The following is a 27842-nucleotide window of genomic DNA, read 5'->3' as shown; positions in this document are numbered from 1 at the left end:
GGTAAAGTCAACAACTTGTTTATTTGTAAAACATTTACAAATAAACAATTTAACATTTAGTTCACAGACTTCAACCAAATATCAAGGTTTCAACACCATTTTATTTACAGTCATAAAAACAATATAATATCTACATTTTTCAGCTCTTCAGATGCCTTTTGAAAGTTTCGTGCTCCTTTTTGAGCTCATTGGGCCACTCAAAAATGCACTTCATTCAGACAAAGGATGAAGAATAATAATCGTTATGATCTAATAGCAAACAGCCACTGCTAGGGCCCTGTGAAAACAGATCTGTTTCAAGAAGCTGTCGATGTCAGCGGTATCAACTGCAAATAGCCAGAAACAGTAAAACCTACCGTTTTGGCTTCATTGATTGAAGACTGTAGATCATGAAGCATTGACCTTAGCAAACAATTATCGTAGGAGAGAAACACAGCTCACAGTAATCAAACAGGCCTTTCAGATTAAATATATTCCCTGATTGTATCATTTTGACTCATGTCAATGTTTCAGCCAGAATTTAAACCATATAAAAGTAAGTAAACTTGTGTCTTAATGAGGCTGTTTATTTTCTGGCCACAAAACAGTAGCTCTATACTTTAAACATTTTGTGGTATACAAAAAAGCCAAGCAGCGTAGAACATGACAACATAAACATGGTCATCAAATACCCCCCCTCCCAAAAAAAGATTTTAAAAAACGTCGACATTAAGTTATCGTGATCTCTTGTGTCAGACCCTTTTGTACGTGTTAATTTGTAAGGTCAGATAATACTTTTTCTGACATGGAAGTGCACTCTCAAAAAGTCTTTGACGTTTGCGAATCACAGCAGAAAGAAAGAAAATATTTTTCTTAACAAGAAAAAGGAGTGCTGTCATTCAGACAGCCTGACAGATATCCATACAGTATGAACTGTAATGCTTATTTTCAGGTGCAGAGAACAGCTGCTTCTCGCGGCCCTCCAGTGTTTATCGACCTGTTCCACTGACGGCAGAAAGAGGGCAACAGTAGAACTTAAAACAAAGCCAGTACCAAGACCTTTTCAAAAGTTTTCTGAATAACATTTTTCATAGAGTGATCGTTGTCAACGAACTGAATGACTTTTTACATGTATTTCTTTTTGTAGATAAAGGCTCACAGCTCACATCCCATCACTTGCTTCTTGGGTTCCTCCTCCATTTCCTCCTGGCCAAATTCTTCCATCACAGCGCCCTCTATCTGCTCGGCGGTGTAAGGCTCCGACGGCTGCTCTCCCTCCTCAGAAGTCCCAGAGATCTGTTCAGTTTTGTGCCCCTCCCCCAGCTCTTCACTGTCGATGGGGTCACTCTCTACCACCTCCTCCTCCTCCACTTTTTCACAGTCTCTGTCTTCTTCAGCTTCTATTAGACTGGCTGGCTGTCTGTTTTTGTCTTCCTCTGCTGGGCTGTTGAAAACCTGGCCTTGGTCCTCCCCATTTTCTTTAGGGCTGTTCAGTTCACATGGGGAGAGAGCACTTCCGAGGACTCCCGCCTCCTCGCCAGCTGACCTCCTGTGCTGCCTCGTGGGTGGACGTCTCTTGAATGATAGTCGTGCACGAGTCTGTGAGGAAACAAAGGGTGAGATTCAACAGGACATTTTGAGGATATTTTATCACAGAGAATGTATTTTCAACATCTAAATGTACGTCTCGAGAAAAGGTTTCTAGTACCTGTCCTAGTCTAATCAGCATATGGATGAGAGCAGTGCACAAATGTTGGGACTCTTAACTAGGTTAAGGGGATTACGCTTTCAATCCCTATTGCAGCAGCATCCATGCACTACAGGGGCATCTTGCTACAGCTTATTTGAGGCCTGCTTAAAGAGAAGACTCAGGACCCCGACTGAGAAACGCGTCACTGAGGATAGTGCCATGTGTCCGGCTGTTACGTCACTGCTCACTTCACAAATAGCGTGGGAAACACTGGAAGTGAAGACAGCCCATACTTGTCGTTTTGTGCTTCAGAGTTTGTGCAATAATGCAATCATGAAGTGATGTACTAAAACACAAATGACTGAAATAATTAAATATAGAGCACATTGTTTTCAAACTGAAAGCTGACACCAAAGGAGATGTGGTGACAAATAGGTCTAATGGTTCATAAAGACTCTCGAGTCCATATGTTTACCTTGTTGAAGCTGGGCAGCGGGTTGCCCTCAGGAGGGTTGCTGAAGCCGACAGGATCCTCCTCTTCGCTGGACTGATGTGAGGGCCTCAGGGTGGGGCTCAGCGGGCAACAGGATATGGTAGGGGATGACGTTGCAGGTTGAGGCTTCACGTCAGGACTTTTGGGTGAAGGCAGCAGAGAAGTGGGTGACAGAGCGAGATTTGCCTGTTGGGGGGGGGGGGGGGGAAGGAAGATCCTGAAGCCTGGACATTGTAATCTCTTAAAGACATTGTGTTCATATAAGATCTGTAAACCAATGCCCCACATTTACTAAGAGAAAATACGACACAGTTTAATGTCTGACTTTTTTAGGAAACATCAGCCAGAGAAGGAAAGATTTAACATTTCAATGCTACAATAATCATGTGTAAGTCATTTTAAACAAAATATAGATTATGTTAAAACTACAAACTCATACTATGTCAAGGTAAGTACCATGTAAATGTTTGAACTGTGTTCCTGTAAATACCACGATAGGCACTGCGCAGGTAAACATACTTTGCATCTCCCTGTTTTGGAAACACACTGCTAGAGGAACGTCCTCACATTCCCCAAAACAAAACCTTTACATCCTTAACAAGGTTTGGGGTTATTCCTACACATTGGTCACTGCTCTACTTTTCTTTTAAACTTGAACTGACTGTGTTTTTTTTAAGAAAGAGTCGATGGAATAAGACTTTTTACTTTTGAGGAACCTCAAAACTCTGCCCTGGTTTTCCTCCGTATGAAAGACACCTAAAATATTTAGTCTGATATCTACAGCACATTAAAGTAGATTATAGTCCCTCAACTCCTGGTGAAGTTCAGAGGAAAGAACCCTACCTGCACAGGTGAGAAGAGAAAGAGAGAGAAGCGGCAGCCCTTTTGTCCCATTGCTGCCCACCGTGTGAAATGCTAACTAAAGGTACGATGGTGGCGAGTTAGAGACTCACCAGAGGCTGAGTGGCCCTTGATCCTATTAGACCATTAATCTGAGCCAATTGTGGCATCAGGACAAGCCCTGCCTCTTTCTCTCAGCATGCAAGCAGCTCAAGCACCAGTATCACATGAACAGTAGGGGGCAGTAAAGCTTTAAACACAGTCAGACTATACACTCCTGATGACTTCTGAATGTACACAACAACCTACATTATCTGTGGTGGGACTAGCATTTGTCGAGTTTCCCTTTTACTTAAAAAAATATTCAAATAAGGTACATGCATTTACCTGAAGTTTCTCAATGATGGCAGAGTTCTTCATCTTTATTTTAAAGGGATTTGGGGTAACAACAGTTTTCTGCAGGAGAACAGAGCAAAGTTAATGAGTAGAAAATTCCCAAAGTTATCACAATACCCCTTTGAAACACAGAAAACTATTGCTTTATATCGACACTTTACAACATGAAGTGTCATTGTACATTACCAGGAGATACATGTGCATGGCGTGTTTATAATCACAAAGTCTATTTGAGAGGGGTTGAATAAGGGGTTAATTTTTATTAACAATGTCTTACATTCATTGTATTAGCCACATGCAAACATATTTGTGATGCTTGTTTTTTTTCTAATTCACTGGAAGGAAAACATAATTAATATAACATCTTTCTCAGTTTGAGTTTAAGGCTTTTTATTTTCTTTTTTACACAGTACACCGTCTTTCGTGTGGAAATCCAACAAGATCAATTTGTAGCACATGGTTAAGTACAGAAAGAAAAAACACACTTACGTCTGATTCTTCACAGTCTTCTCTTGGATTGTGCAACTTTAGGGAACAAGGAGGTCTTCTTCGAAACTAAAACAAAACAACATTGAGTAAAAAATGTGCATAAAACATGGAATCACAAGCAGTCTGCACGGACTGTGGAGTACTGTTCTTCTAGGAAACTAATAATACTTAGACAAAGTACCTCATCATTTGAGGTGGGCATTGGTAAAATATGGCCTTTGAATCTTCCAGCCAGCTCAGCCACAGATGGCTTGGATGGAGAATCCTTCTGGAAAAAGAGAGACCTTCAGTCAAACAACTGGAAAACACTTTAAATTAACGACAGTCGCGGTATGCTGTTTGTCACATGTACATTTTATGATGGGCTGAACTGATTAATACAGTATTTAAAATATAGAAGTCCAACAGGTATAAACTTTTAATTTGAAGGATTCCTTGTGTGACCTTGCAATTCTCGCTTCCTTCATACAAACTGCTCAATCAATCCATGTACAGTGGTACTAAAGGAAAAAACAGCCTGAGGTCTGAGGCCTCAGCTCACGTAGAATCAGGAAAAGTTAAAGCAATGAGGCCCATTGTTTTTATTCAAAGGTTTACATCTCATACAATTATATAGGACGTTGAACTTTAGAGAACTAGACGTCAAATGGGAGGCACAAAAACTGTACATTGATACTTCAGATGGGGACTTGCTGAACAAAGACAGCTAAAATAACAATACGTAATCATTGGGCATCGCTTGAACAACAAGGAGTTGTTCTACAATAAAGAACATGTTTCACTTCCCTCTTCTCCGCAGGAAATTGCAGACGGGTTAAGAAACACGTCAGGAAAGGATAAGAAGCATACATACAAGCAACATAAAAAATGAATTAACCAGTGTGCTGGTTCAACGCAGTCCTTGGAGGAACTCATCTCTGCTTATTGAGTGTTTTGTGGAACAGGAAATGAGCCCTGCTCTCTCCACAGCTGTTTAACATCACGCTGCAGCCTGTGACATGAGGGACCTGTCCTTGCAGCCCCACACTGTTATCACTTCTTGGCCCCTCTTCTTTCAGTCTCTCCCACTATTCCCAGGCTGATTGCTACACTTCCCTCCTCAGCGGTACTCTTTCATGACCATTAACTCTCTTCACATATCTGTGGCCTAAGAGATAAGTTGGCTAATGGCTGCTGGCTGGAATGTGCATGAACGAACGTCTTCAAGACAACACTCTGGTGTTACCCGGTTTTCGGGTTCTTGTTATTTTACTCCAAATAATTTGGACTTTCACTGGGGTAAGTTGTTTGTTGTGCAAGGAGTGTACAGATTCTAATGTGTTGCATGGTACATTCACAGCTGTTGGTGCTCCGCCCCGTCTCTTTCTAGTTCTCATGTTAAATCTAATTTCCATCCTACGTTTATGACCTCTAAAAAGCTACTGCCTCTCCTCACAGCTGCCAGTTCTGTCACATTTTCTGGGTGTGCACTCTCAGTTCCCCTCGCTGTCTGCACTGTTTGAGCTGTAACCCATGGAAACTCGGATCCTACAAGCTTCACAGATATACACATTCCACATCACACTTTATTTTCTTTTTTCCCTTTGTTCTCACATGACCTCACCACCTTGCTCCCTCCACCCAAAAGTATTACAGCATCAGCTTGCCCCACAGTATCTCACAGCTTTGTGTTCAAACCCTTTTCCTGAGTTCTCTTTTCTCATCCATGATAGATAGTAATCATCGGGGACCACCCACTCTCCATACCATTATTTTGAAACCGCCATTTGTTTAACACTTTCCTGTCCTTCAATAACAATTGCCTCCTTCTGAGCACAAACTCACAACAGCACAGGCAAAGGAAGTTTGGGCTTTGTTCATTTTTTAATGGCTGCTCAGATGTTTTGGGTTAAAAAATAAAACAAAATCAAGGCTTCATGTTTTCTATTGTCCAGCTTTATGCTTTTACGACACACAAGTGGACTGTCTACCGGATTCCCTAAAATATACAAAGAGTTACTTTTTTTAAGCTTGTGGTTCAACAGTTTGAAAGTGCATTGTTGGAGTAAAAACATCTGTTTGCAACACTTTCATCAACTATCATTTAGAAAATGTTCTTCCAGATGCATTAATATTACTCCATGCACCTTATCACCGCGAGCCCTCGTCTTGTTGTATGAGCTTCTTTCGGTTGAATTAAAAAAAAATGTCAGAATCAGTGCAAACAAATCCCTGATTTCAATATTCATGAAGTATTTGAGGCAATAGATGATTTATTTGTTATGATTTATCTGCCATGGGAACTCTTTACAGAGCTAATGTAAGCTTCCTTATGCATGACATGTATTATATTAAGGGTGGTTATCTTACACAGACCTTTATTTAATAGTTTTGCCTGTTCTTCTTTGTTTAAGTAAATGCAAAAATGTATTTCCCTCCAAGTTAAACTCAAATGATTTCCCTTACTGTTCCACTGAAAAAAACATGAGAGGCATTCATTGAGCCATAAAAGGCCTTCACTCAGTTATCAGTGCTGTGCATAGTTAACTCAGCTGGGACCCCACGCTCTGTGGAAGAGTGGGAAACTTTGGTTTACTGCAGGAGAGAGGAGGGAAAACTCTATTTCTGGGGCTCCAGGCCTGGGAAAAAATCCCCAGGGCTGCGTGAGCAGCCGGGATCACAGCTTTGCTCTGTAACCCCTCAGCTCCTCAGAGAGAGTGTCCCTGGAAATACTGGACCACATCTGAAACATACTGTAATCTCACATACAGTGTAATCTAGCATGTCTAAACAAGGAAACTATTAAAAACAAAAAGCATCTTAAAGCAGTGCCTTACCCATGTGACTAACTATTTTTTTCTCCCAAAACAGGCCTGGGTTGATTATAAAAAGAAGTTAGCTATTTCTGAACTCAGACTTCCCTGGAAATAAGATCCTCTAGATGTTGTTTTTTGTATGAGTGGTAGTCAATAGGAGAAATGCATTTCATAAATAAATAATTTCCCCCCTTTAGACGTATTGTGGTAAAATACGCCAATCTGACAAACTATTTGTCTTATGTGCCTTCTGCGCAGCCAAAATTGGCCTGACTCATTGTGCCAAGGACTCAAGAGACCTCACAAGACCTCTGGAGGTGTTTTGTGGTATCTGGCACCAAGACGTGAGCAGTAGATCCTTTAAGTTGCAAGGTGGGGCCTTGTTGTTCCAGCAAATCCCACAAGTGCTCGGTCAGAATCAGATCTGTGTGATTTGGAGTCCAAGTCAACACCTTGAACTCATCATGCTCCTCAAAACAATAACTCAACAATTTTTTTTTGCAGAACTGCAACTGCATTATTCTGCTGATAACAGCCGTGTGGTGTGTGTTTCGACGTCTTACTTAATAATCAAAATGAACCTTTTCAGCATTTTGCACCACAGAGGCTCTTAATAATCTTACAACACAAACAAGCCTCCCAAACAGTGAGCACAAATCAATTTAACACCCACATATCTGTCCCAGATGCACAAGTTGTTTTTCTTGGACCTCTTTTGGTGGGTAACCACTCCATCCTGGAAATTACCCCCAAGAACCTTGCGTTCCAGGTCTCCAGCTATCACTATTTGGTCTGCAAAATTGTCCGTTTGCTTGACCAATGTTCTGCTCTCACTCAACACAAGCAAATAAAAATTGTAAACCCTGACATTCATACAGTTCTGGTATCATAAATTAAACAGTAGCAGAGAGCAGTGCTTTGTCCGTACCTATGCTACTCTAACAATACTACTATAATTATTTACTTACATTAGACGTGTCTTTAAATACCTGGCAGGACATGGTACTTTATACTGTTTGCCAATTCTGCAACCAAATACTAAAAAATAGTAACTTTTCAATATATACATTTTTTTAATGATCTTAACTTGGAAATACGTACTTCCTGTCTCTACTGTATATGACAGTTTCAGTTGTAATCAGCTGTTTTGAGCCAGTGTTTTTGAAAACAATAAAGATAAAGACAACATGCGTGGAATACCTCGACAGAAGACTGCGTTTTCTGGTGTAAATGTGAAGCAGAGTTGTAGGAAAAGTGTATTTATCTATAGTAAGCTGTGAATGGATGAGCAAAGGTTAATCCTAACCAGCGTCTTGATTTCCAATTTCCAGGCTATGGATGGAAACACGAGGTTTACTGTATGACCAGCAGATGTAGAGAGAGAACACAGAGATAAAGAGATCACACAAAGCCTGCTATTGTATGTTCCTGTGATTCCAATTTCCAGAGGCAGGGGAGAAGAAGCACATGATATCAGTCTTAGTAAATTCAACATATCTGCCTGACATAACAGTGGTGGTCAGGGAGAAACAGGCCATGTAATCTATCACAGAACTGATGAAGATGAAGTCTGGTTCAGGATCTTTAACCCCTCTCTGGGAATAGCTGTGCTTTAAACTCTCAATCTTCATAAGCTCTCACTGGTGAGCCCCCTCACATGGAGAGATCTTTGATGAATAAAATACACTGAAAGCACAGCTGTTCAGGCAGATCGTGTTTAAAAAGCTCGCCAAGTGCAACGGTTTCAGTTTAAGTCCGCAGACTTTGTTTTCTTAAGTCAGCATGTTCTGTGACGGGAAAACCACCTCGGCAAAAGCTCACTTCTGCCTATTCTTGTTAAATGGTACGAGAGCAGACAGGCACCTTGTTCCTAGATGTCGTTCCAGGAAAATATGATGTAAATTTGGACCGAACCTCATCTGAATATCTCACTTTTCCGATGCCTTCACTAGCACTGTGTTTGTGTGTTTTGGTATGTGACGTGTACATGTCACAAGAAGGGCCCTAAATCAGAGCGATGAGGTAAATGGACTCACTCATATAGAAGTCATTGCTGCCCTGCATCAGGGGTAAAAAAAAAAAGGAGGTGCTGCAGACACAGGCAATAGGAACGAGAAACTGGGGGAGGGGAGGGAGGGGACCTGAGAACAGAAAACTGCTCATTCAGATACATTTCCAAGAAATACAACAAGCCGGAAATTTGTCTTGTTCATGTGGTGGAAGATATACAAATCAGAAGCCCCCATGAGGCTCTAGATACAAGCTATATAATCACATTTTGATGGAACCATTATAGAGATATGTGAACAGATGACAAGGCCAGGCATGTTAACAGAATGCACCCAGATATTTCAATTTGATGACCACGTTGGACTGCTTAGGCTAGATCTTAAATCTTGTGCAACATGAACTAGAGCAACAGAGGGTGAATGGTGAGTAAAGAGGATATCAAAAAAAAATGTAAACATCTCAAAGCAGACAGCACTTCTCCCAAACATTTGAGGGAAAGTAAGACCGCTTTGATGCGAGCATCTGCTGGGGATTTTACGTGCTGTTCTGGTATTCTCATCCACTGTGATCCAGCAATCTGGTCGACAAAAACCATCTGCACGTTGGACTAGATAGTTAACACTGAGGTTGAGCAGCATAGACATGGGATGACTTCATTTAGTGACGCATTGCACATTCTCCACTAAAACTGTGTGTAGATCCAGAACCCCAGTACACATTGAGACAATACGTTATTACTGGTAAATGGACTTGAGCTGTTATAGTCTCTCTACTCAAAGTGCTTTTTACACCGCAGGTCAAACCTACACACTCACACACCACATTCACAAACTGATGGCCGAGGCTGCTTTGTAAAGTGTCCATCACTTACTGATCCATTCAAACACATTTACACCTGACGCAGCAGCGGGAGCAGTTCGGGGTTCAGTGTCTTGCCCAAGGATACGTTAACATGTGACTGCAGGAGCTGGGAATTGAGCCCCTGACCTTCGGGTTGAGAGACTAATGACTCTACCACTGAGCCACTCCATGTTAAATAAATTGTTTTACCTATCCTACACCTGGTCATTCTATAGATAAATGGAAAACTACTTTCCACATTTTTATTTGCATTTCTGACGTCCTGATGAGACACGGATGAAGACACTTAAAATGTTCATTGACGACACAAGGTTAAAAATCATGAAATCAGCTGCCTTGCTTTAAATTCTAGACTTGACTAGTACAAGCAGCTTGGAGCACTTATTTTGTTTGCACTCCTTTCTGCCAAAAAAGGAAGTTAAAGAGCATGGCTGTATGCCAACTTGAGAGAGGGGGTTAAGGGGGTGCAGGCAGTATGGGTTAACAATGCTGGAGGGAGGTTTAGAAGAAAGTTTGTAAGCCATGATGATCTCATATTTTAGTCTTTTTACAATCTCTCTCTCTCTCTTTCTGTCTTTATCTATAAACCCAGCCATCAACAACTTGTATTGCATGAAGTTAGCACTGTCATGACAATTTTGTCTTAAATCTCAAAAACGAGTCTGGAATAAATAAACTGGAGCACAGGTAGTGCAGTCTGAAAGCTGAAATTCACCCAGTCTGCATGAATTCATTAATGATGCAACTTCCTTTGAAGTCAAAGTCATTTTTTTCTTTTTCAGATCACAGTGTCCTTCTCACTATCTTCTCTATGGTCCCCACCCCCAGCTATCTCTCTGCGCCATGCGCTGCTTTTGACTGAAAGGGGCGGGTCCTGTTAAAACCTAACCCCTGATAGGAACTCACAACAGGAAAAAAAAAATGTTGAAGAAAAAACAATGACGCCTCTGCAGCTACAAAATAAAACAACTAAAGCAATAAAGTGATTGTGAAGTTTTATGAACCAGTTGATTGGTCATAGAGGTGCAAATATCTCCCAAAAAGAACAAAGGGAAGTCAGCATGCAAAGACAGGCAATAGATTAAAGCCTTCTCATATAAACAACCAACCTATATGATTTTCAAAATGATGCAAAAGGAATCTACATCCATCGCAAACTTTGAAAATGTTTCAGTCAGAAAGTCTGGACTCACTAAAGACAGCAAGCTAATATTATGTCAGATCCTGTCAGAGCCGGTTCTACTTGTCATCGCCTTCAGGGTACACTGCTATGTAAACCGCATTTAAGTTCCTATTTTGAACTTGCTGGCCGCAGGTTACACTGATTGTTAACTTAAAACACATTGCGTCCTCATGAAAAAACCAATACATCTTTTGTTTACGCAAACATTTGCAAATTCTTTGAAAGTCTTGAAACCGGTTTAAGTGGACTGCAGGTCTCTTTTTCTACTCATCTTTTATTGGTGCAGTGCACTTTTCAGACACATTTCCAACACTTTCTGTCAATACACATTAATTGCCCGAATGCAGAGATTACTACTGCCTCACTCTTTCAAAGTCTGCATTTGAAATCTGATACAGTGGAGATAAACAGAAATAACAACAAAATATGAAGATTATGAAAATGTCTATACATTTGCAGAAGTGTTCCAGCTTATTTTGCCATTACGTGTTTGTCATAGTATAATTGTGCTTTCAAAGATTGTAGAATGAACATTTGTGGATCTATGTAGGTAGACAACATGCTAAAAGCTATATCAGTAAAAGCATATTAAGATCACCAGAAGTCTGTTTTTGTAAACACAACAATAACTATCAGTGAAATCTGAGTTTTTAAAGTCACATGAGATGCTTGTGGTTTTAAATCATAACTGTGTGTTCTTCATCCTGCAGCTCATCTTATCGTGACTCAGAGTCATATGACTTACAGGAGAAGTTCAGAAACTGTAAAATCAGCTCACACACCTTGCAGTGTGATCTGAACATGGATCCAACCATAACAACACCGTGACTTTAGGGGGCTAAAGTTTCTGAGGCTTTCCTTGATGCTGATCTTTTACATTCCGCTGAGCTTCATGGTCACTTTGGTGTCTGTTTTATGTTCGGGATAGAGTGAAACATTCATCCCGGGCTGTGCAGTAACTCTCATTCAGCCTCAGAAAACACCTCCGTCTGCATCTGTCACTGTTAATGTCTAGCTCTGATCATAAAGCCAGTGGATACCTTTACTCTTTATCATCATCAGGTGTCAAAGGATCCTTGCCAATGCACTCTATTTTTTTGCCTGAACTAGATAGTGGTTCATGTGGTTGGGATTGTAGTGCAAGTATAAGTTGTAGCACAAGAAGTGGAGTGTAAGTATTGGATCATTCTAATAACATTGTGACACTATTTAAATGACATAATGTGGTAAAGAAAAAGTGGAAAAACACTTACTCCTTGGCAAACGTCTGGCTGGTTCAGACTGAGTTCTTGTGTTATTGGTCTCTTAACTTTACAATGATTACATAATAAATGTGCGCACCATATGGTTGGCAAGGCAATCCCAAATACTCACTCCTCTAGCTGTGGTGTTGTTTTTCCATCAAAGGAAAGCCCACCCCCACCCCCAAAACCCCACAACCCTGCACACACACACACACACACACACACACACACACACACACAAATACACACACATTAAAAGCCCTAAGGTTTATGCACACAAACACACATAAAACACTCAAGTGCACAACATTTCCAGTTTGTTTCTACATTAGCGAGCTGTTTCCAACAAGGAAACACAACATTCAAAGAATTTCCATGTGCTAATATGCTCTCAAGGCTTGCTTGAGGCTGCTGATGTAAGTCAATGTTTAAACACATAATACGCTTTTTTTCCTAAGGCTGGAAACACACAAACAAACTGAAGTACCAAACTAAAGCAATTTAAATAACAGTGAGCACAGTTAATCCAAAATGTGACCTTCTTCACTATCAATCTGTCAACAAAGACTTAACTTCAATAGAAATTAATCAGTCTGTTAATAGTTGACGTAAACCTTAATCTATATTATATATATATAAAAAAAAAAAATCATCAACTTGTAATGTCAATAGATACGTTCTTAAGAGGCCATGAAGACTTGAAGATCCATAATAACTGTTTTGATATATCACCACTGTATTTATGTACCTACTAGTACCTATGAAGGTTACGTTCCTTCATTGGTACTTTAGCTCAAGCAGCATTTTAAAATAAAAGTGCCTGTGGCAGAGACGGGCATTTTGGCTTGTTATTCAATAGGCTCAAGAGGCTTTTTCTAAGGTTGTCCGCTATCCATAATAGCACATGGTTCACTGGAACTTTAGGCAAAAAAAATCTTCTTTCTAACTCAATCTCATCTGATGAAAGTGTCCCATCTTTCACAGCTGACATCTGGGATGATACTATATCAACCTTTGAAAACAAAACTCAAAGTTTACCATCAGCAGCAAGAACAGACCCTTCAAAAAGCAGCTGACATAATCTTCTCTTAGCGATGTGGCAGTACGCATTTCTTGGGGGTCATCAATGTTACTTTGAAGGAAACTTCTGACATATGACAGTCTGAAAGGTCTGACACATCAAACACATGAACTGGAGTGGACTCAGTCAGAAGTCCACAGGTTTTCACTTCAGGTTTAAAATTGGAAAATCTTGTGATGAAAGTGAGTCCTTAAGTTCAGTGGTTTATGTATGGGAGAGAAGCTCAGTGGATACCTAATGCTGTCCCTCACGTGCTGTGGGGAAACAAATGGGCGTTTCTCTTCCTATTCCCCACATGACATGAAATCCTTTAAACTGATGTTAGAAGTCTGAGGGAACAGCTTGTTTTGCAGGGAGGAGACCACAAACCTGCTAAAAAAAACATGTGTGAAAGGACTTAGAATGGCCACATATATTGTTGAGATGTGCACTTTTTATTTTAAGCTTTAGAGCAAGTGAGTTAAGGACAGTTTGGTCTTTGAGAAGAGAAGCCACGGCTCTTCAGCTGAGATCACGTTGGCTGGCATGTTGCAAGTTTAAAAAATCTGATTAAAACAAAATATATATAGTGAAGAGAGAAAGAAGTAGTAGCATACCCCATGCATTTATCAAACACATTTGTGTGACAGCGGTTCCGTCAGCTCTGTTTCCTTCCTCTTACACTGTGCTTACTTATTATGAAGTCCTTCCAACAAATCTACTGTAACATAAAACAGCCTGGCTGAAGCTCACAAATACTGAGCCAAATACGGATCCCTTTTGCTTTTGGAGTATTTATGTTGTTATTTTGGGTGTGTGCATATGCAAGTTAATAAAATATCAACACCTCGGGAAAGACTATTCACCCTGTCATAAAGTTAAAAAGTTACACGATAAGAATATCAAAAGCATCTAGTCTACTATAGTTCACATAAAACTTGTCAAATACCATAATTGGTCACAATTATTAATATATTTTGTAAGATTTAAAAGTTAATTGGTAAATAGTTTAAATAACTTTGTATTATGATGAGTAGCAAACAACTTCAAATGCATTCAAGTATTTGCAGTGATATGAATGCAATACTTAATGTGAATTTGGTTGCGCAGTCAAGCCATAACCCCTTCCACAAACATAAGAGTAAGGACTAAGACGTCAATAAGCCTACTTTAATAGTCATTTAATGAGTTTCTATGATGTAATGTTGTAATTTCAACCACACATGACTACAGACAACCGCATTTCATTTTCAAAACATCTGCTAAAGCAGACTAAAAGTACAGGCTCCGACAGAAACCCACGCTCAGAGTCACATATCTTTTACCTCCATCCTGGGGAATGTGCCAGAGATCGTCCCCTCGTGCTTTTTTCTCTAACGGCCTCTTGGAGCAGACTGTCTGCTGGTTTGGAGTAGACTGAGGATCGCAGCGGGCACTGAGAGGAGCGCAGTGTTTATATCTGGAGCCAAGTTAGCCTCATGGACGAGAGGGAGGAGTGAGAAACTTTTACGCGCTCCCAAAGCGCTGTCAAGTATGTAAGTAAAAAAAAAAAAAAAAATACTACTTCTGCCAAGTTTTTCAAAATAAAGTCCACCGTCTGAAGGAGCCTTTAGGGAGGTAAGAGAAAACAAATTAAAAAAAAAGGTAAACCGAAATAAACCATAAACATAACTAAACAGACCTACCATCAATTGAAAGAAGTGGGGTTATATATATTCAATGGACAAGTCCAACATAAACTCACGGGGGAAACAAAGTTGACCATTAAACCTATGGAGTTAGATCACTCTCAATATTCACAAATGTATTTCAATGCACACACAAATATATATCATTCTATATAAATGTAAAACAAATTCACAAATAAAAAATAAGATTCACAAATGTATTTCTGATTCATACACAAATATTTGTAGTTTTGTATATATGTAATAGAAATTCACAAATATATAATATACATATATATTTTAAAAACACATTTGTATCTTGTTACATTTATATACAAACTGTTCAGTCTGCATTTACAAACTGTTTGTCATTTGTGAACCTCACTGCATTTGTGTGTGGGACTTTTGAGACTCCCCTGCCGTGGTTAGATTCACAAATGCATTTTTTTCAGCAGGGAAATTTCTGTAGCCAATCAGATGTCTCCTTCCTATTGCAGGAAGACAATAAGGCACCAAAGTAAACAAAAAGAGATCATGAGTCCAAGACTCCCCTTCTTTCATCACCACTGATGGTAGCTCCCGCTTCCTGGAGGCAGTCCTTAAAATGTCATCTTTGACAGACAGCAGGCATGTTGTAAGGGGACTGTGGAGGACTAAAAGTGCCAAAATGAAATATATAAATATATTATTAATTAAATCATTAAATGTGTCATCAATTATTTAATATTGGAAATAGATCAACAAATATATAAATAAATATATAATTATTTAATTAATTAAATGCATGTGTTATTAAATTATTAAATAATTATTTAAATGTGTCATTAATTATTTAAAATTGGTAATATATAAATAAATAAATAAATAATTTATGAAATACATAAATAATTAAATAAATGTTTAAATAATTATTTAAAATGTTCATTCATTCTATGTAAAAACACATCTATTTATTCCACTGTGTATTTAATTATTTCATGTTTCCTGCTCCAGCATGAGGCTCTGACTTGTGTCCAGGACGCTCAGGGACATCATTCACATGACCAAGAATTTGAATTGGAAATATTTTCCCTCCAGAGCTCTGTGGAGGAGATCTTGCGGCCAGCAAGTTCCCATTGTTCCAGGCCCCTTGCTTGCCCACAATACTGCAGTAGCAAGCTTCTTTCTCCTTAAATTGAGTGTTTATTCATTTTTAACACTAGAATCTTTAGAATTATTTATCTTTGGCTTCACTCAGGACTATTTGATTGCACTGTGGATGTTGATAAGTGATATATGTGTGGTTTGTTTTTAGCTATGTGCACACAGAAGCTTTTTACTGTAGCTCCTAACAGATAATTAATGTTTGAATTTGAATTGATACAAACTTCTTGCTGTATGAGCTTTTGACTCTCTTCTCGCAAACTCTACTGAAGTGGGGCGTTAGACTGCTTCCAAGAGCGGCCCGACCCATCACCACCATGCCCACCAGGCTTTCTCTCTCCACTTCCTTCCTATTCTGACCTCAATGCCTGCTGAGGAGACCTTCAAGTCAGCAGTGTCTTGGTTGACCTTCAACTCCTCAACCAGATGTCGGAAGGGAAGCTGCAGCTTGTTTTTTTTTTGCCTGTAAAATGATGACCAGAGGAGAAGGCAGGATTCCTAGGCCTGTGTCCTTTAGATCACAAGTGAAGATCTTGCCAGGCTCTTCTGATTGGGTGATGAAATTTAATCCTCTTCAAGAAAGAGGACCAGAGACCTGGATTTTTGTTAAAGCAAATCTTTTCAGGTCCCTGACTTCTGTACACTACTATGATAAATTGTTGCAGATACATTGATAAACAGATTTTAAATAGACTTCCTCCCACTGGAGTGTGGACCAAGCTTTTGAACTATAAAACTATAATGTAACTGCAACTAAATAAACCTAAACAGGAAAACACTGCAAGGCATCCCAGTGGCATGGTGGTTAGGCTGGACCTTGCTAACACCTAGGGCTCAATCCAACACACGCTGGTGGAGAGAGCTCTGTCCAGTTACCATATCCCAGAGAAAATCCAAAGCCTCAACTATCACAACAGCATTAGCCTGAATGTGTCCTCAGGATCATTGACATCAGCATGGCATTGGCTGAAGAAGGGCATCATTACCGGCTGCTCAATCTCGGTTCACCTGTGCATTGTGAAGTCTGCAGAGGTCCAATGTGTGAATTCAAAATTGGAATAACTACTTTTCTACTTTTACAACTGAAAATGATAGTGTGTAATCTCATCTCTCATTAAAAACATTGTATTTATAAGTATGTCATTAAACCAAACTACCCAGGGCCCCTCCTCCCAGTGAGGCCCGGGATGTATGGTCCCACCTTTCCCGACGCATGTTGTGCAAACAATTCACATTTGAAAAACATAAAGTAAACCAAGTATACTTCAAATACATTTACTTTACTTTGGCACACATACAATATTACCACACATTTTATGTGTACTGTACAAAAGTTAAAATTGCACATAACATAGCAAAGGCATCCATGAATGAGACACTAAGGCAGTGGTACTCAGCCTTGTTAGACTTAAGAGCCACATTGACCAAAAGATATTTCTGCAAGAGCCACAATCAAAAAACCTCTTTCTGTCCTAAAATATGTGTGGGAAACACAGTGACATGACTTGCAAATAATAATTTCTGCTGACAATGTTTCCCTTTTTTAAATGATTACTTTGGATTTTTTTTGTCCAAGTAGGACCTAACTAGTCCCAAATGAGCCACATGTGGCTCGAGAGCCTCGGGTTGAGTATCACTACACTAAGGCAATAAGTGCACCAACAGTTACTGAATAGACCTCACAGTAGCACATGTGCATATAACTAGTCTGACGTCTACACCCTGTAAGAGAGTCTTCATCATGAAAATATATGGAAAAGGCCGTCCCAATCTTCCTCCTGCGCAGAGTCAAGGCTGTTATCATCAGTGGGTTCAGTGGTTGTGCTTTTCGCACCTAGTCCTGACGTTTCTAGTCAGAAGTCTTTATCTTCAGAGGATGAAATGACCATCACCTCCCGAGTCTTAAAGTCCCACACTGCTGTGAGATGGAAGGCCATGTTGGAGAAGACAACCAGATACTCAAACAGAGCGAAAAACGTATAACCTGTTGGAAGATGAATCAGGAGCGTGTTACAGGCATGGTTTAGCCAGCATGTTGTAGCTTTTATTTTACACAATAGTATTATAGTATTGTATAGATACTTACTCCCTGATTCACAGTACATGTTATGTTTCCAATAAAAGAATCCAGCAAAAGCGCAGCAAGATACATTGAGAAATAAGAAGCGCACTTTCCAGTGGTGAGACTTGGCATCCTATAAGGGAGGAAGAGAAAATGTACTGAACGGACAGATGTAAACTTACATATTGCAAACACCATGAGGAGTTTTTAGTGCCCTCTGTCGTATTTTATACTGTTTCTTACCTCAGGATTTAATGAATACTTCTTAATAGCTTTCCATAAACGGCAGGTTATCATCATGTGGATAATAGAGCTGACTATGAAGAGGAGAAAACCTTCTTTATGTACAACTACAAAGGAAAAATGTTCAAAGAGAGGAGGAAATATGGTTAATAATGGACAGTAATGATAATAATTTATCACCAAATTAAAGTTAAACTATGGATATGTAAATCAATACGCCGGTTAAAAGCTCAAACATTTCAAAGCTTTAACACTTCTAATCAAAATCTCAGTTAGTTAGGCAGCTCCACATCGTGCTTGTGCAAAGTAAAATAAAAGTTTGAAAAAACCTCTTCAATTAAAAGAAACCATTACTCACAGAATGTTTCGCTGGATGATACATATGTGAGCAGCAGGAGGCTGAGGTTCTCCAAAATAGAAAAGGTCAGGTTCAGGCATGGGAGTGAACAGAGTGAACTCTCAGGAAACTTCGAGGCAAAACGTGTCCTGTAAAATTTGAAGTATGTAAACGCCAAAAGGAACCTCGGTGCTGAGTGCAGTCCGATGCAGAACCGCCATATGTGGCACTCAGGACTCAGGCTTATCGAGGCGCTGATAGATGGCAGGTAATTTGGAACCTGAAACAAACACAGCAAGGATTAAGAATAATTTGACAAGTGTATGGGGCATCCAGTGGTAGAAAAACACCAATGCATGTTCCACTTAATCTTATGGATTGTTAAAGCCCTAGAAATAGACTCACAAAGACACATGGATTCAATTTATCGGAAAAAAAAACATTGAGATTTAAATGTCCAAATCTTGCGATTAGAGGACAGGAAAGGAAGGAACATTATTTTATATGAAAAGTCAAATGTAGAGGAGCAAAAGCTTTTGGATTACAAGTATTTTAACATTAATTTATACCTGATTATATGCACATAGTCACATTATAACAGCATCAAAGATGGAACAGTGATGGTCCAGTCTGACAAAATGCAGACATTACCTGGCAATGTGTACCAGTAGAGTCCTCGAAGTGAAAGGTGGAGGATATGAGGACACAAGTTATCAGTCCCAGCAATGGCAGGCATACAGTAGCCAGGACACAGGTGCTGAATGACACCCTGATGAGAAGGGGCCTCTCATACCCAAAGACAGCTGAGCCTTGTAGCATCTTGGTCTAAATCACTAAGAAAAAAAAAGATTTTAACAATATTGACGACACACATGGAGAAGTAATAACCTACCTGCTGCAAGAAAATAACATCTCTTATAGTCGACGTATAGCAGGCTGAATATAAATAGAGACAAAAATAAGAATGCCATCTACACTATTTCATTATTGGGGGATATTTTCGTATTTATGCATTCACAGCATATGAAGGCTGAAAGATGAATTTAACCTACCTTTAGCAGGTTTACAGTAGGCTATACAAGGCGTGGCAATCTAGCTATCATAACAACAGTCATTATACCAGGCTGCAGGGAATTTTCCAGGGAAAGAAAAAAACGGAGCACTGTTTAATAACAGGGAGGCAGATCAATGAGCCCAGCCTAAATTCCTGTGATATTTTCATTTTAATACCCCTTTAAAAATAACAATACGGTCGGGAATGAAACAGCCTCCTTCTGCGACTGCAAGAGAAATCATCAGCACCCGGAAGAGAAAACGAGCGGACCGGGAGAGTGATGGTTGCTACATTAAGGCGGTGCAGCGAATTCTTATAATAATCCACCCCGGGACGTCTCCCCTAGGTTCACAGTTTAATCTGATCTGTGTCGAGTCACAGCTCAAAAGCTTGATCAGACCTCCGAAACACCCCCGCAGGATGCCCGACAGCCCAACTCTCACCAATTTGCAAATGCATGCACTCAATGATTCTCACTCAGTGACAATTTATTTAATTTATATTGTAAGCAAATATACTTATTCAACAGCATGCCAAGCTTATAATAATTTTGCATTCAGTCGGATTGCAGTTTCTTTTGATATCGTCAAACTAAGGCATGGTAATAGCAAAAAAATGAAAATGATTTGCACTTACTTATCAGTCTTTGTTCTGTAGATATCATAGGTAGATATTCTGATCCATGACGCCTGCTTGTCAGGTGACGTATTGCTTACGCTGACTCCAATGCATTGTGGTTATATGCGCCATTTAGGGGGGTAACCATGGTAACAGCTGATTGTTTATAGACGGAGTCGCACGTCTGGTCTGCACACATATTTTGCTTTGCTTCCCTTTTTTTGTGTGAAATGGTTCATGGCTCATGTTGTTTGAGAAGTTGCAGTTATAGATATAATGAAAGGTAAAACACTTGACAAGCAGGCACGGTTTTTATCTATGGTCCTAAAAATTGTCATGCCTTGTTTAGCAAACTATAGTACACAGAAGATTTCAGAAACGGTCTAATTAAGAACTTAACATGACAGGGAATATTCATTTGCTGCATTTTAAAAAAACTACATGTCATTACAGGCCAACCTGGTTAAGAAAGAATGATGGAGACTGATCCAGACTGGGCACCATCTCTACATCTGGGCCACACACACATTACGCAGACAAACATTGCGTGCTTTGCAGGGTAAACGCCAGCAGCAAAGGAGGAAACGATCAGCCTCACAAGGAGGAGGAAGCACATGAAGCTGGAAGACAGGGACAAACTACAGACTGAGAACTTGACTCAGACGTGGAAAGTGGAAAACACTCAGGAAGGAACTCACAACACCAAACATTTGCTCTTTTAACTTGCTATAATAAAGTAGCCTATACATAAACTCATTTCATAGGCTATATGTGCTGTTCTTGATAATTATCAATGATTTTTTTTACAGTACTTTCCCATTTTAAAATGTAAAAGTGTAATAGGTATTTTATTACTTACACTTTCATCACCAGCATATTATTTATGTATTTATTTATTAAGCCATGTATTATTTTGAACATGAACCCTGTCACAAGGGATCCAAAAGAATCTGAAGATTATTTTATTAAGAAATATCAGCAACACTGGAGAACAGGTAAACATGCATAAACAACAATGTGTCAAGTCTGAAAATTAATTAACTGTAATGCAAAAAGTGCACAATCTGTGTTTGGTTAACTGCTACAATGGTGCTGTCTGTGTATAGTGTGCAGTTTGAATAGTTCAGTTAACAAGTGTAAACTGTGTTGTGCAAACTGAGTCAGTTAACCCTGAAATAAGGGAAACTCTGATTTTTAGTCAGTTACTATGGTAACTAAATCTGTGAACCTGGTGGGGAGCAGGTTATCTTCAGTGAACCCTGAGTTTCTCCCCGTCTCCGCCTTCTTTCAGAGCCAGAAACGCCGTTTCATTTCCTCATTCTTTCATTCAGTCGCACAATAACTTTTTTTATCTGTAAAATGATGGATGGACAGGACACAAACTTACTCTGCACATGAGACACTTTAACAAGGCAGACAAGTGCAGATAACAGACAACAATAGTTGTGTTGGGGCTTTACTTGTGCAAATATGAAACTACGCATGCTTTTGTCACATCATCATCTTCACATTGTCATTAAATATCAGGACCCAGACCAGATAGCCTACTGCAAGAAACGGTGGCTTTCCCGAGGAAAGAACCACACTGACTTGGAGGAAGTTGTGTCTGCAGAGGAAAGGACTTTAAGAGTTCTACTTTCATTTTCGCGCAGGCTGGTCTTGACTTTGACTTTAATCTCGTAAATTTAAGAGTTTAATCTGGAAATTAAAAAAGTTTAACATGACCCTAATCCTCCGTCGTACATATTCATAGTAGGCCTACCTGTGTCCGCATGAAGATAGGCTCTGCACACATCACAGACAGCACGCTCAATGAGGCAAAAATGTAAGTCTAACGAAATTAAAGCCACACAGTATAAAAAAAGAAGAAAAAGAGGCGCAAATAAAGTTGATTTGACTTCTGTTTAATGATGCAAGGAGCTGTCCGTGGTGCTAGATCTACGTGGATAACGTGACTGTTGCCCCTCCCCTCTTATCTGCTGTGGTTTGGCACTTCATGTGCAGCTTGAAATGCGGAGTAGCTGCATCCGTTTTCTATCAGGCTGTTTTTTTTTCTTTCTTTTTAAAATTTGTTGTAAATTACATTTGTTAACAGGATAGATCCTATGGCATTTTGATCGAAGTAATTTGTTTTCAGCAAGATGAAAAGATGGAGAATCCAAACTTTATTATGCATGCTTCTAAGTGTATGTCTTTTGCCAAGTAAGTCTAAAATATTTTTATGTTTATTTAATGTGGTATTAACGTTGACTTGAGAGGAAATTTATTTTTCTGCCTGCAGTTAGATGTAGTATAAGTTCATTCAAGGAAAACTAGAAAAACACTGTGGCAAGAAAGGTGTAAAGGATGTAGTATCACCTGTCAATTGTACTAATTTATTGTTTTAATCAAAGTTTATGACACATTTATTTGTTTTAATAGTTTTTCATCGTTAGTAATTCTATTCTTCCACAAAAGCTTTTGCCCCGAACCTGTATCTTGTAGCCAGTTGTGCAGGGATTTACTATTATTATAATCCCCCAGACTCTCTTTGTATTGAGCTCAGAGGCTTTACAGCATTTCAGAGTCAACATCTGGCTGGACCATATCCATAGTTGACACTGGAAAAAAGAAGTTATATTATAAATGATAGGGTTTCCACATTCAAAACCTGTAGGAAAAGTGGAACAGAGAAGTGACTGACTGAAAAACAATGAGCATATCTAAAGATGCCGTTTAAGGGCGGTCTGTTATTGCACAAGCGTTCCCATCACATGGATGTTTAACCTCCTCGTTCATGCTCATTTCGATTCATGTGTCATGTCTTCATGGATTAAATGTTCAATCGACACATGCTTAACATTATGTACACAGTCTGAACAGAGAGAGAGTCACTGCTGGTTCAGATTCGCCTGATCTCTTTCTAAGGCTTTACAGAAAGGGAAATCTAGCCTGATATCCTCTTTGTCCCCTCACACCATCTGTCATGCGTCACATTTTCTCTTACATTTTCTTTCTGTTCAACCTCTCTTCCTACGTCAACATCCATTGCTGTATTTTTTTACTGGCCAGAATCCTCTCAGATATAAATAGATTTTTACATTTCTTCTCTCCCTGTTAGCTTGTCGGTGTGCTCATGGGACATATGCTCATAAGCTCCTGAATGACCTGTTCACCAACTACACCAGTGCTCTGAGGCCAGTGGAGGACACAAACTTCATACTGAATGTGACCCTGCAGGTTACACTGTCACAAATTATTGACATGGTAAAGTGCGCACACGTCACAACAGGATTATGTGTGAGAAAAATAATCTGTGCAGACATCAACAAAGCTCACTTAATAATCACACAGCAGCAATTTATCTCTGTAACACCAAAGGTGAGAAGCTCATAAGTAACATGGGAATCATTAGTGTTTTAAGATTGTATAATTGTATCAGTTATAGAGCCACATTTACAGTTCACATCATATATGATTATCATTTTAACCATCAGAATATATAAAATAACACATAAGACACTTTGACAACAGCTAATGTAAACACTCTAACCCTTACCTTTTAGCTTGCTAGTAGTTATAGCCAACATTACAGTGAGCAATTGGTTCCTATAGCTAAAACACACCATAGTCTAACATTACTGTGAGTTAAGAATTCAGACCTTTCACATCATTACTCTTAACAATCAAATATTTGACAATAAGTGACTAAACTTTAACTTTAGCTCGTGTCTTACAGTAGCTAATGAGCTGCAAAATTTTGTATTATCTTAAAATATGTCCCTCAAGTTTTTCATGAAACATTATCGTTTCAATTGCTTATCAATCAGGTTGTGAATTTTTTTTTTTTTTTTACAGATTCCCCATGTTTTTGTGTCTTTCAAGGTGAATCACAGTGAACAGATGGATCCATAACCTTAACAGCTTTGTGTTTCCTTTCCCGATCATGATCATAAGGGAAATTAACCGCCGCATGAATATGGACCAGGGCATTACACCTGTTTAATTTGAGATGATAGTCTGTTTATTTATTATACGGCCCATTGTTGTTGTCTGATATTTTCTTAAATTGTTCAATATGTTACAGGATGAGCGAAACCAAATTTTGACTGCATATTTATGGATACGGCAAGTATGGGTTGATGCACACCTCAAATGGAATAAAGATGATTACGATGGACTCGATACCATCCGCATACCTAGTAGTTATGTATGGAGACCTGATATAGTCCTATATAACAAGTAGGTCGGACTGGTATTGGGTTTATCATTCACTTGTTACTTGTTTGGCTTATGTTGATCAATGGAAGGCACAAGCTGCACTTTCCTTAAAAGCATTATTTATAGGAATGTACAGGCCTGTGTTTGCTTTTATACACCAGTGAAATTACTTCTAATAATACAGCTGACAATAAAAAAAAACATGATAATACTAAAGTTACTACATTATTAAAATCAGAGGTATTTCCTGAGAAAGACAAATAGAAAGGAGAAAAGAAGTGCAGCATGAAAGAGGCCTCTCGTTTTGATTACTATCATTTGCTACTACTCATAGGATAAATGTTATTCAGTGCCGGCCTCCAAAATAACCTAAATTACTTAAAGTGGCACTGGAAAGAATGCCATTAGCACAGATCTGATACCATCATTTATGAGATAACGAAAGGGCCCAGATGTTTCAGGTATATTATCATGTAAGTGTAGAGTGTAATTTCAGTCAAACTTTTTTTTTTTTCAACAAAAATGTGTGTATTTTACTGAAGTATTGGTGTCAGAATCTGTACTGGAACATCAAAACACACAAACACTAAGCATTACTGAAGAGTTATAAAATGCAGACACAACTCTGAGGAATGAGTTCAGCTCCTCTAAATGTGTTGACTCCTTCTCCAGTTGGCGTACTTGTGCCTTTATGTCCTGATCAACTTTAATTTTGTAATCATTCTCCACTCACTCCAGTAAATCACAGCTTCTCTTTATCTGAACGTGAACACTGTGGGGCTGATTTTCCTCTCTAGACAAGTTCCTTTTGTATTTCAGTGCTGATGACCATTTCACTGGCCCCATGGACACGAATGTGGTGATCCGTCATGATGGCCAGATAACGTGGGATTCACCGGCGATCACAAAGAGCTCCTGCAAAGTGGACGTGTCGTTCTTCCCTTTCGATGCGCAGCAGTGCAGGTTCACGTACGGATCCTGGACCTACAACGGAAACCAGCTTGACATCCTGAACGCCATGGAGAGCGCCGACCTGGCTGACCTGGTGGACAACGTGGAGTGGGTGGTGATGGGTATGCCAGCTAAGAAGAACATTATTCAGTACGGCTGCTGCGCTGACCCTTACCCTGACGTGACATACACGCTGAAGCTGAAGAGGAGGGCCTCATTTTACGTCTTCAATTTGCTCATACCGTGTGTGATGATCTCTTTCCTGGCTCCGCTGGGCTTCTACCTGCCTGCTGATTCTGGAGAGAAGGTGTCTCTGGGTGTCACCGTGATGCTGGCGCTCACTGTCTTTCAGCTCCTGGTTGCAGAGATCATGCCTCCATCTGAGAATGTGCCGCTTATTGGTAAGAGTAGAGGTGGCAAAAGTACACACATTAAAGCAGAAATATATGTAAACTCTTTAAAGTTAAAATGAAAAGTATGGTAAGACACTATAAAGACAAAAAAAAAGCCTTTGAAACAGCATTTCAACCAGTGTGTTCTGCACTTTAAGATATATTTGCCGTATTTGGGAGACAAAAATACTAAAATCATTCGAACCATATTCAAAAAAGAAAACAAATAATTTCCTAAAAACATGTTACAATTCACTTAGCAGACGCTTTTATCCAAAGTGACGTACATCAGAGAGTAAGTACAACACTAATCCAGTCGCACACCACCACCGAAGCAGCGGGGGCAATGCAGGGTTCAGCGTCTTGCCCAAAGACACATTGGACATTGAACCCTCGACCTTTCGATGACTCTACCAACTGAGCCACAGCCACCTGCTGAACAAGAAACATGAACATTAACTCCACTTGCAAATAAGTTGTATGGGGAATGTCTTACTCAGCTTAACCATTCCAACACTGTCTGTATTTTCCTAGGTTATTGAGATTCCTTTTCATCTTTTCAATGTGTTTCCATGTATTTAGGTTAAAATATAAGCCTTTTAAAAAAATATATTGTGCGGAAAAGTTTTTACTTCAAGGTAAGATGAGATATTTTCTCTCAGGGCAGGATCAGCAAAAGCCATTATTGACAAAAAACAGAAATTAAAGAATTAAAGTAAAGTACGGATACCTTAAAACTCTTCTTAAGTACAGTGAAAAATGATTTGTACTTAGTTACCTGTCATTTTTGGTTAAAGGCACAAAACTGGGGTCAGATCCCCACATTCGTGAAAACTTTGTGTTACAAGTCTTTTTATGTTTCCTTGTCTTGTTTACTTTCACAGGAAAGTATTACATTGCAACCATGACCATGATCACAGCCTCCACTGCTCTGACCATCTTCATCATGAACGTTCACCACTGTGGGCCGGACGCCAAACCTGTTCCCAAGTGGGCCAAGACGTTCATCCTGCAGCACATGGCCAGAATGTGTTTCGTGTATGAAGTCGGGGAGAACTGCATGTCTCCACAAGTGGAGAGACAAGAGCCTCCACCTGTGAAGAACAACAACTGCACCATGAACGGGCAGGTGGGACCCTGCAGAGACGACTGTGTCTTCAGAATGGAGGGAGGACAAGAGACAGCAGAGGAGAGAGAAGACATGGATCAGATGATGAGTCCACTGGGCTCAATGGGAAGGAACCCGACCAACAACTACAGCTCTTGGAAGAATGGCGTCTACATGAGCATGGACTGTGGAGAGTCGGGGGCTAAGAGTAGATGCAGGAAAGGAGGAGTGAGTGATGGAGAAAAAAAAGACAGAGAGGTTTCCTGCGACGAGAGGCAGCTGCTGCGAAACATTGAGTACATAGCAAACTGTTACAGAGATCAGAGGGCGACGCAGAAACGGACGGGGGAGTGGAAGAAAGTGGCCAAAGTGTTAGACCGCTTCTTCATGTGGTTATTTTTCATTATGGTGTTTTTAATGAGCCTCCTAATTATGGGAAAAGTCATCTGACACAGAGATTGTTATATTTAATGAGTATTCAGATTGCATTCATCCCAAACCTCCTTTAGTCTTCACTGTAAGTAGAATTAGACCCTATGGTTGATTGAATCCCTGAATTTGAATACAATTTGTGAACATTACAAAGTTCTACCAATAAATTGTTTTTGTAAATAAATGCTTTTGTTCTATATAAATGACATATTGATTATTATTATTATTATTACCCTGTACAGCAATATTTATCACTTTTACCCTGAAATCAAAAGTAAAAGGATTCAGCAGCATACATAAGTGATAAAAAAATATAAAATTCTTTGTAGTTGTACACAATTTATTTATTTATCTGTTATGGATATTTGTTGCTTCAGAGAGGAAAGCCTTTCAAAGCATTGAAATATACCCAGTATTTTATTTCTACAGCAGAAAACAACAGTAAAACAACAAACACAAAAAAAGAGTGTTTGAGGCCTCAGTCTCCCGGGAATGTTATCAGGGTTTTAGATACTGTAGATCCAGAGACAGCTCTATTTTGATAAGGTCTTAACTTAGAAAAAAATACATCAATAAACAGACTAGTACCATGACA

The 27842-nt window shown here is 39.4% G+C and overlaps 3 protein-coding genes across 6 annotated transcripts; 1 reads left to right on the top strand and 2 right to left on the bottom strand.

Annotated features, from left to right (window-relative positions):
- Nucleotides 1-81: 81 nt before the first annotated feature.
- Nucleotides 82-14711, bottom strand: LOC132980734 (capZ-interacting protein-like). Of its 2 annotated transcripts, none has more exons than XM_061047034.1 (6): nt 14366-14711; nt 4069-4152; nt 3888-3953; nt 3390-3458; nt 2145-2348; nt 82-1578 (listed from the first exon to the last, which is right to left on the bottom strand). In XM_061047034.1, the coding sequence occupies exons 1-6, from the start codon at nt 14369-14371 to the stop codon at nt 1135-1137; spliced, it is 873 nt and encodes a 290-aa protein (XP_060903017.1). In that variant the 5' UTR covers nt 14372-14711; the 3' UTR covers nt 82-1134. The 2 variants fall into 2 exon arrangements, with proteins under 2 accessions (XP_060903017.1, XP_060903016.1); XM_061047033.1 differs by having other exon boundaries at nt 4069-4155; nt 14366-14709.
- A 2398-nt stretch (nt 14712-17109) lies between these two features.
- LOC132980733 (post-GPI attachment to proteins factor 2-like) lies at nt 17110-20258 on the bottom strand. Of its 2 annotated transcripts, none has more exons than XM_061047032.1 (6): nt 20183-20258; nt 19144-19325; nt 18514-18772; nt 18156-18262; nt 17937-18045; nt 17110-17834 (listed from the first exon to the last, which is right to left on the bottom strand). In XM_061047032.1, the coding sequence occupies exons 2-6, from the start codon at nt 19309-19311 to the stop codon at nt 17704-17706; spliced, it is 774 nt and encodes a 257-aa protein (XP_060903015.1). In that variant the 5' UTR covers nt 19312-19325; nt 20183-20258; the 3' UTR covers nt 17110-17703. The 2 variants fall into 2 exon arrangements, with proteins under 2 accessions (XP_060903015.1, XP_060903014.1); XM_061047031.1 differs by lacking the exon at nt 20183-20258 and adding an exon at nt 19545-20116.
- Nucleotides 20259-22154: 1896 nt separating this feature from the next.
- On the top strand, nt 22155-27315 carry chrna10a (cholinergic receptor, nicotinic, alpha 10a). 2 transcript variants are annotated; one of them, XM_061047027.1, is made up of 6 exons: nt 22155-22366; nt 23265-23410; nt 24002-24028; nt 24231-24385; nt 25184-25716; nt 26592-27315. In XM_061047027.1, exons 1-6 carry the CDS (start codon nt 22306-22308, stop codon nt 27263-27265), a joined length of 1596 nt encoding a protein of 531 aa, XP_060903010.1. In that variant the 5' UTR covers nt 22155-22305; the 3' UTR covers nt 27266-27315. The 2 variants fall into 2 exon arrangements, with proteins under 2 accessions (XP_060903010.1, XP_060903011.1); XM_061047028.1 differs by lacking the exon at nt 24002-24028.
- The last annotated feature ends 527 nt before the right edge of the window (nt 27316-27842 follow it).

Source organism: Labrus mixtus, chromosome 9, assembly GCF_963584025.1.
Source record: "Labrus mixtus chromosome 9, fLabMix1.1, whole genome shotgun sequence".
NCBI classification, from domain to species: domain Eukaryota; kingdom Metazoa; phylum Chordata; class Actinopteri; order Labriformes; family Labridae; genus Labrus; species Labrus mixtus.
The sequence above is the reverse complement of the archived record's forward strand: the minus strand, read 5'-3'. Positions and strand labels throughout refer to the sequence as shown.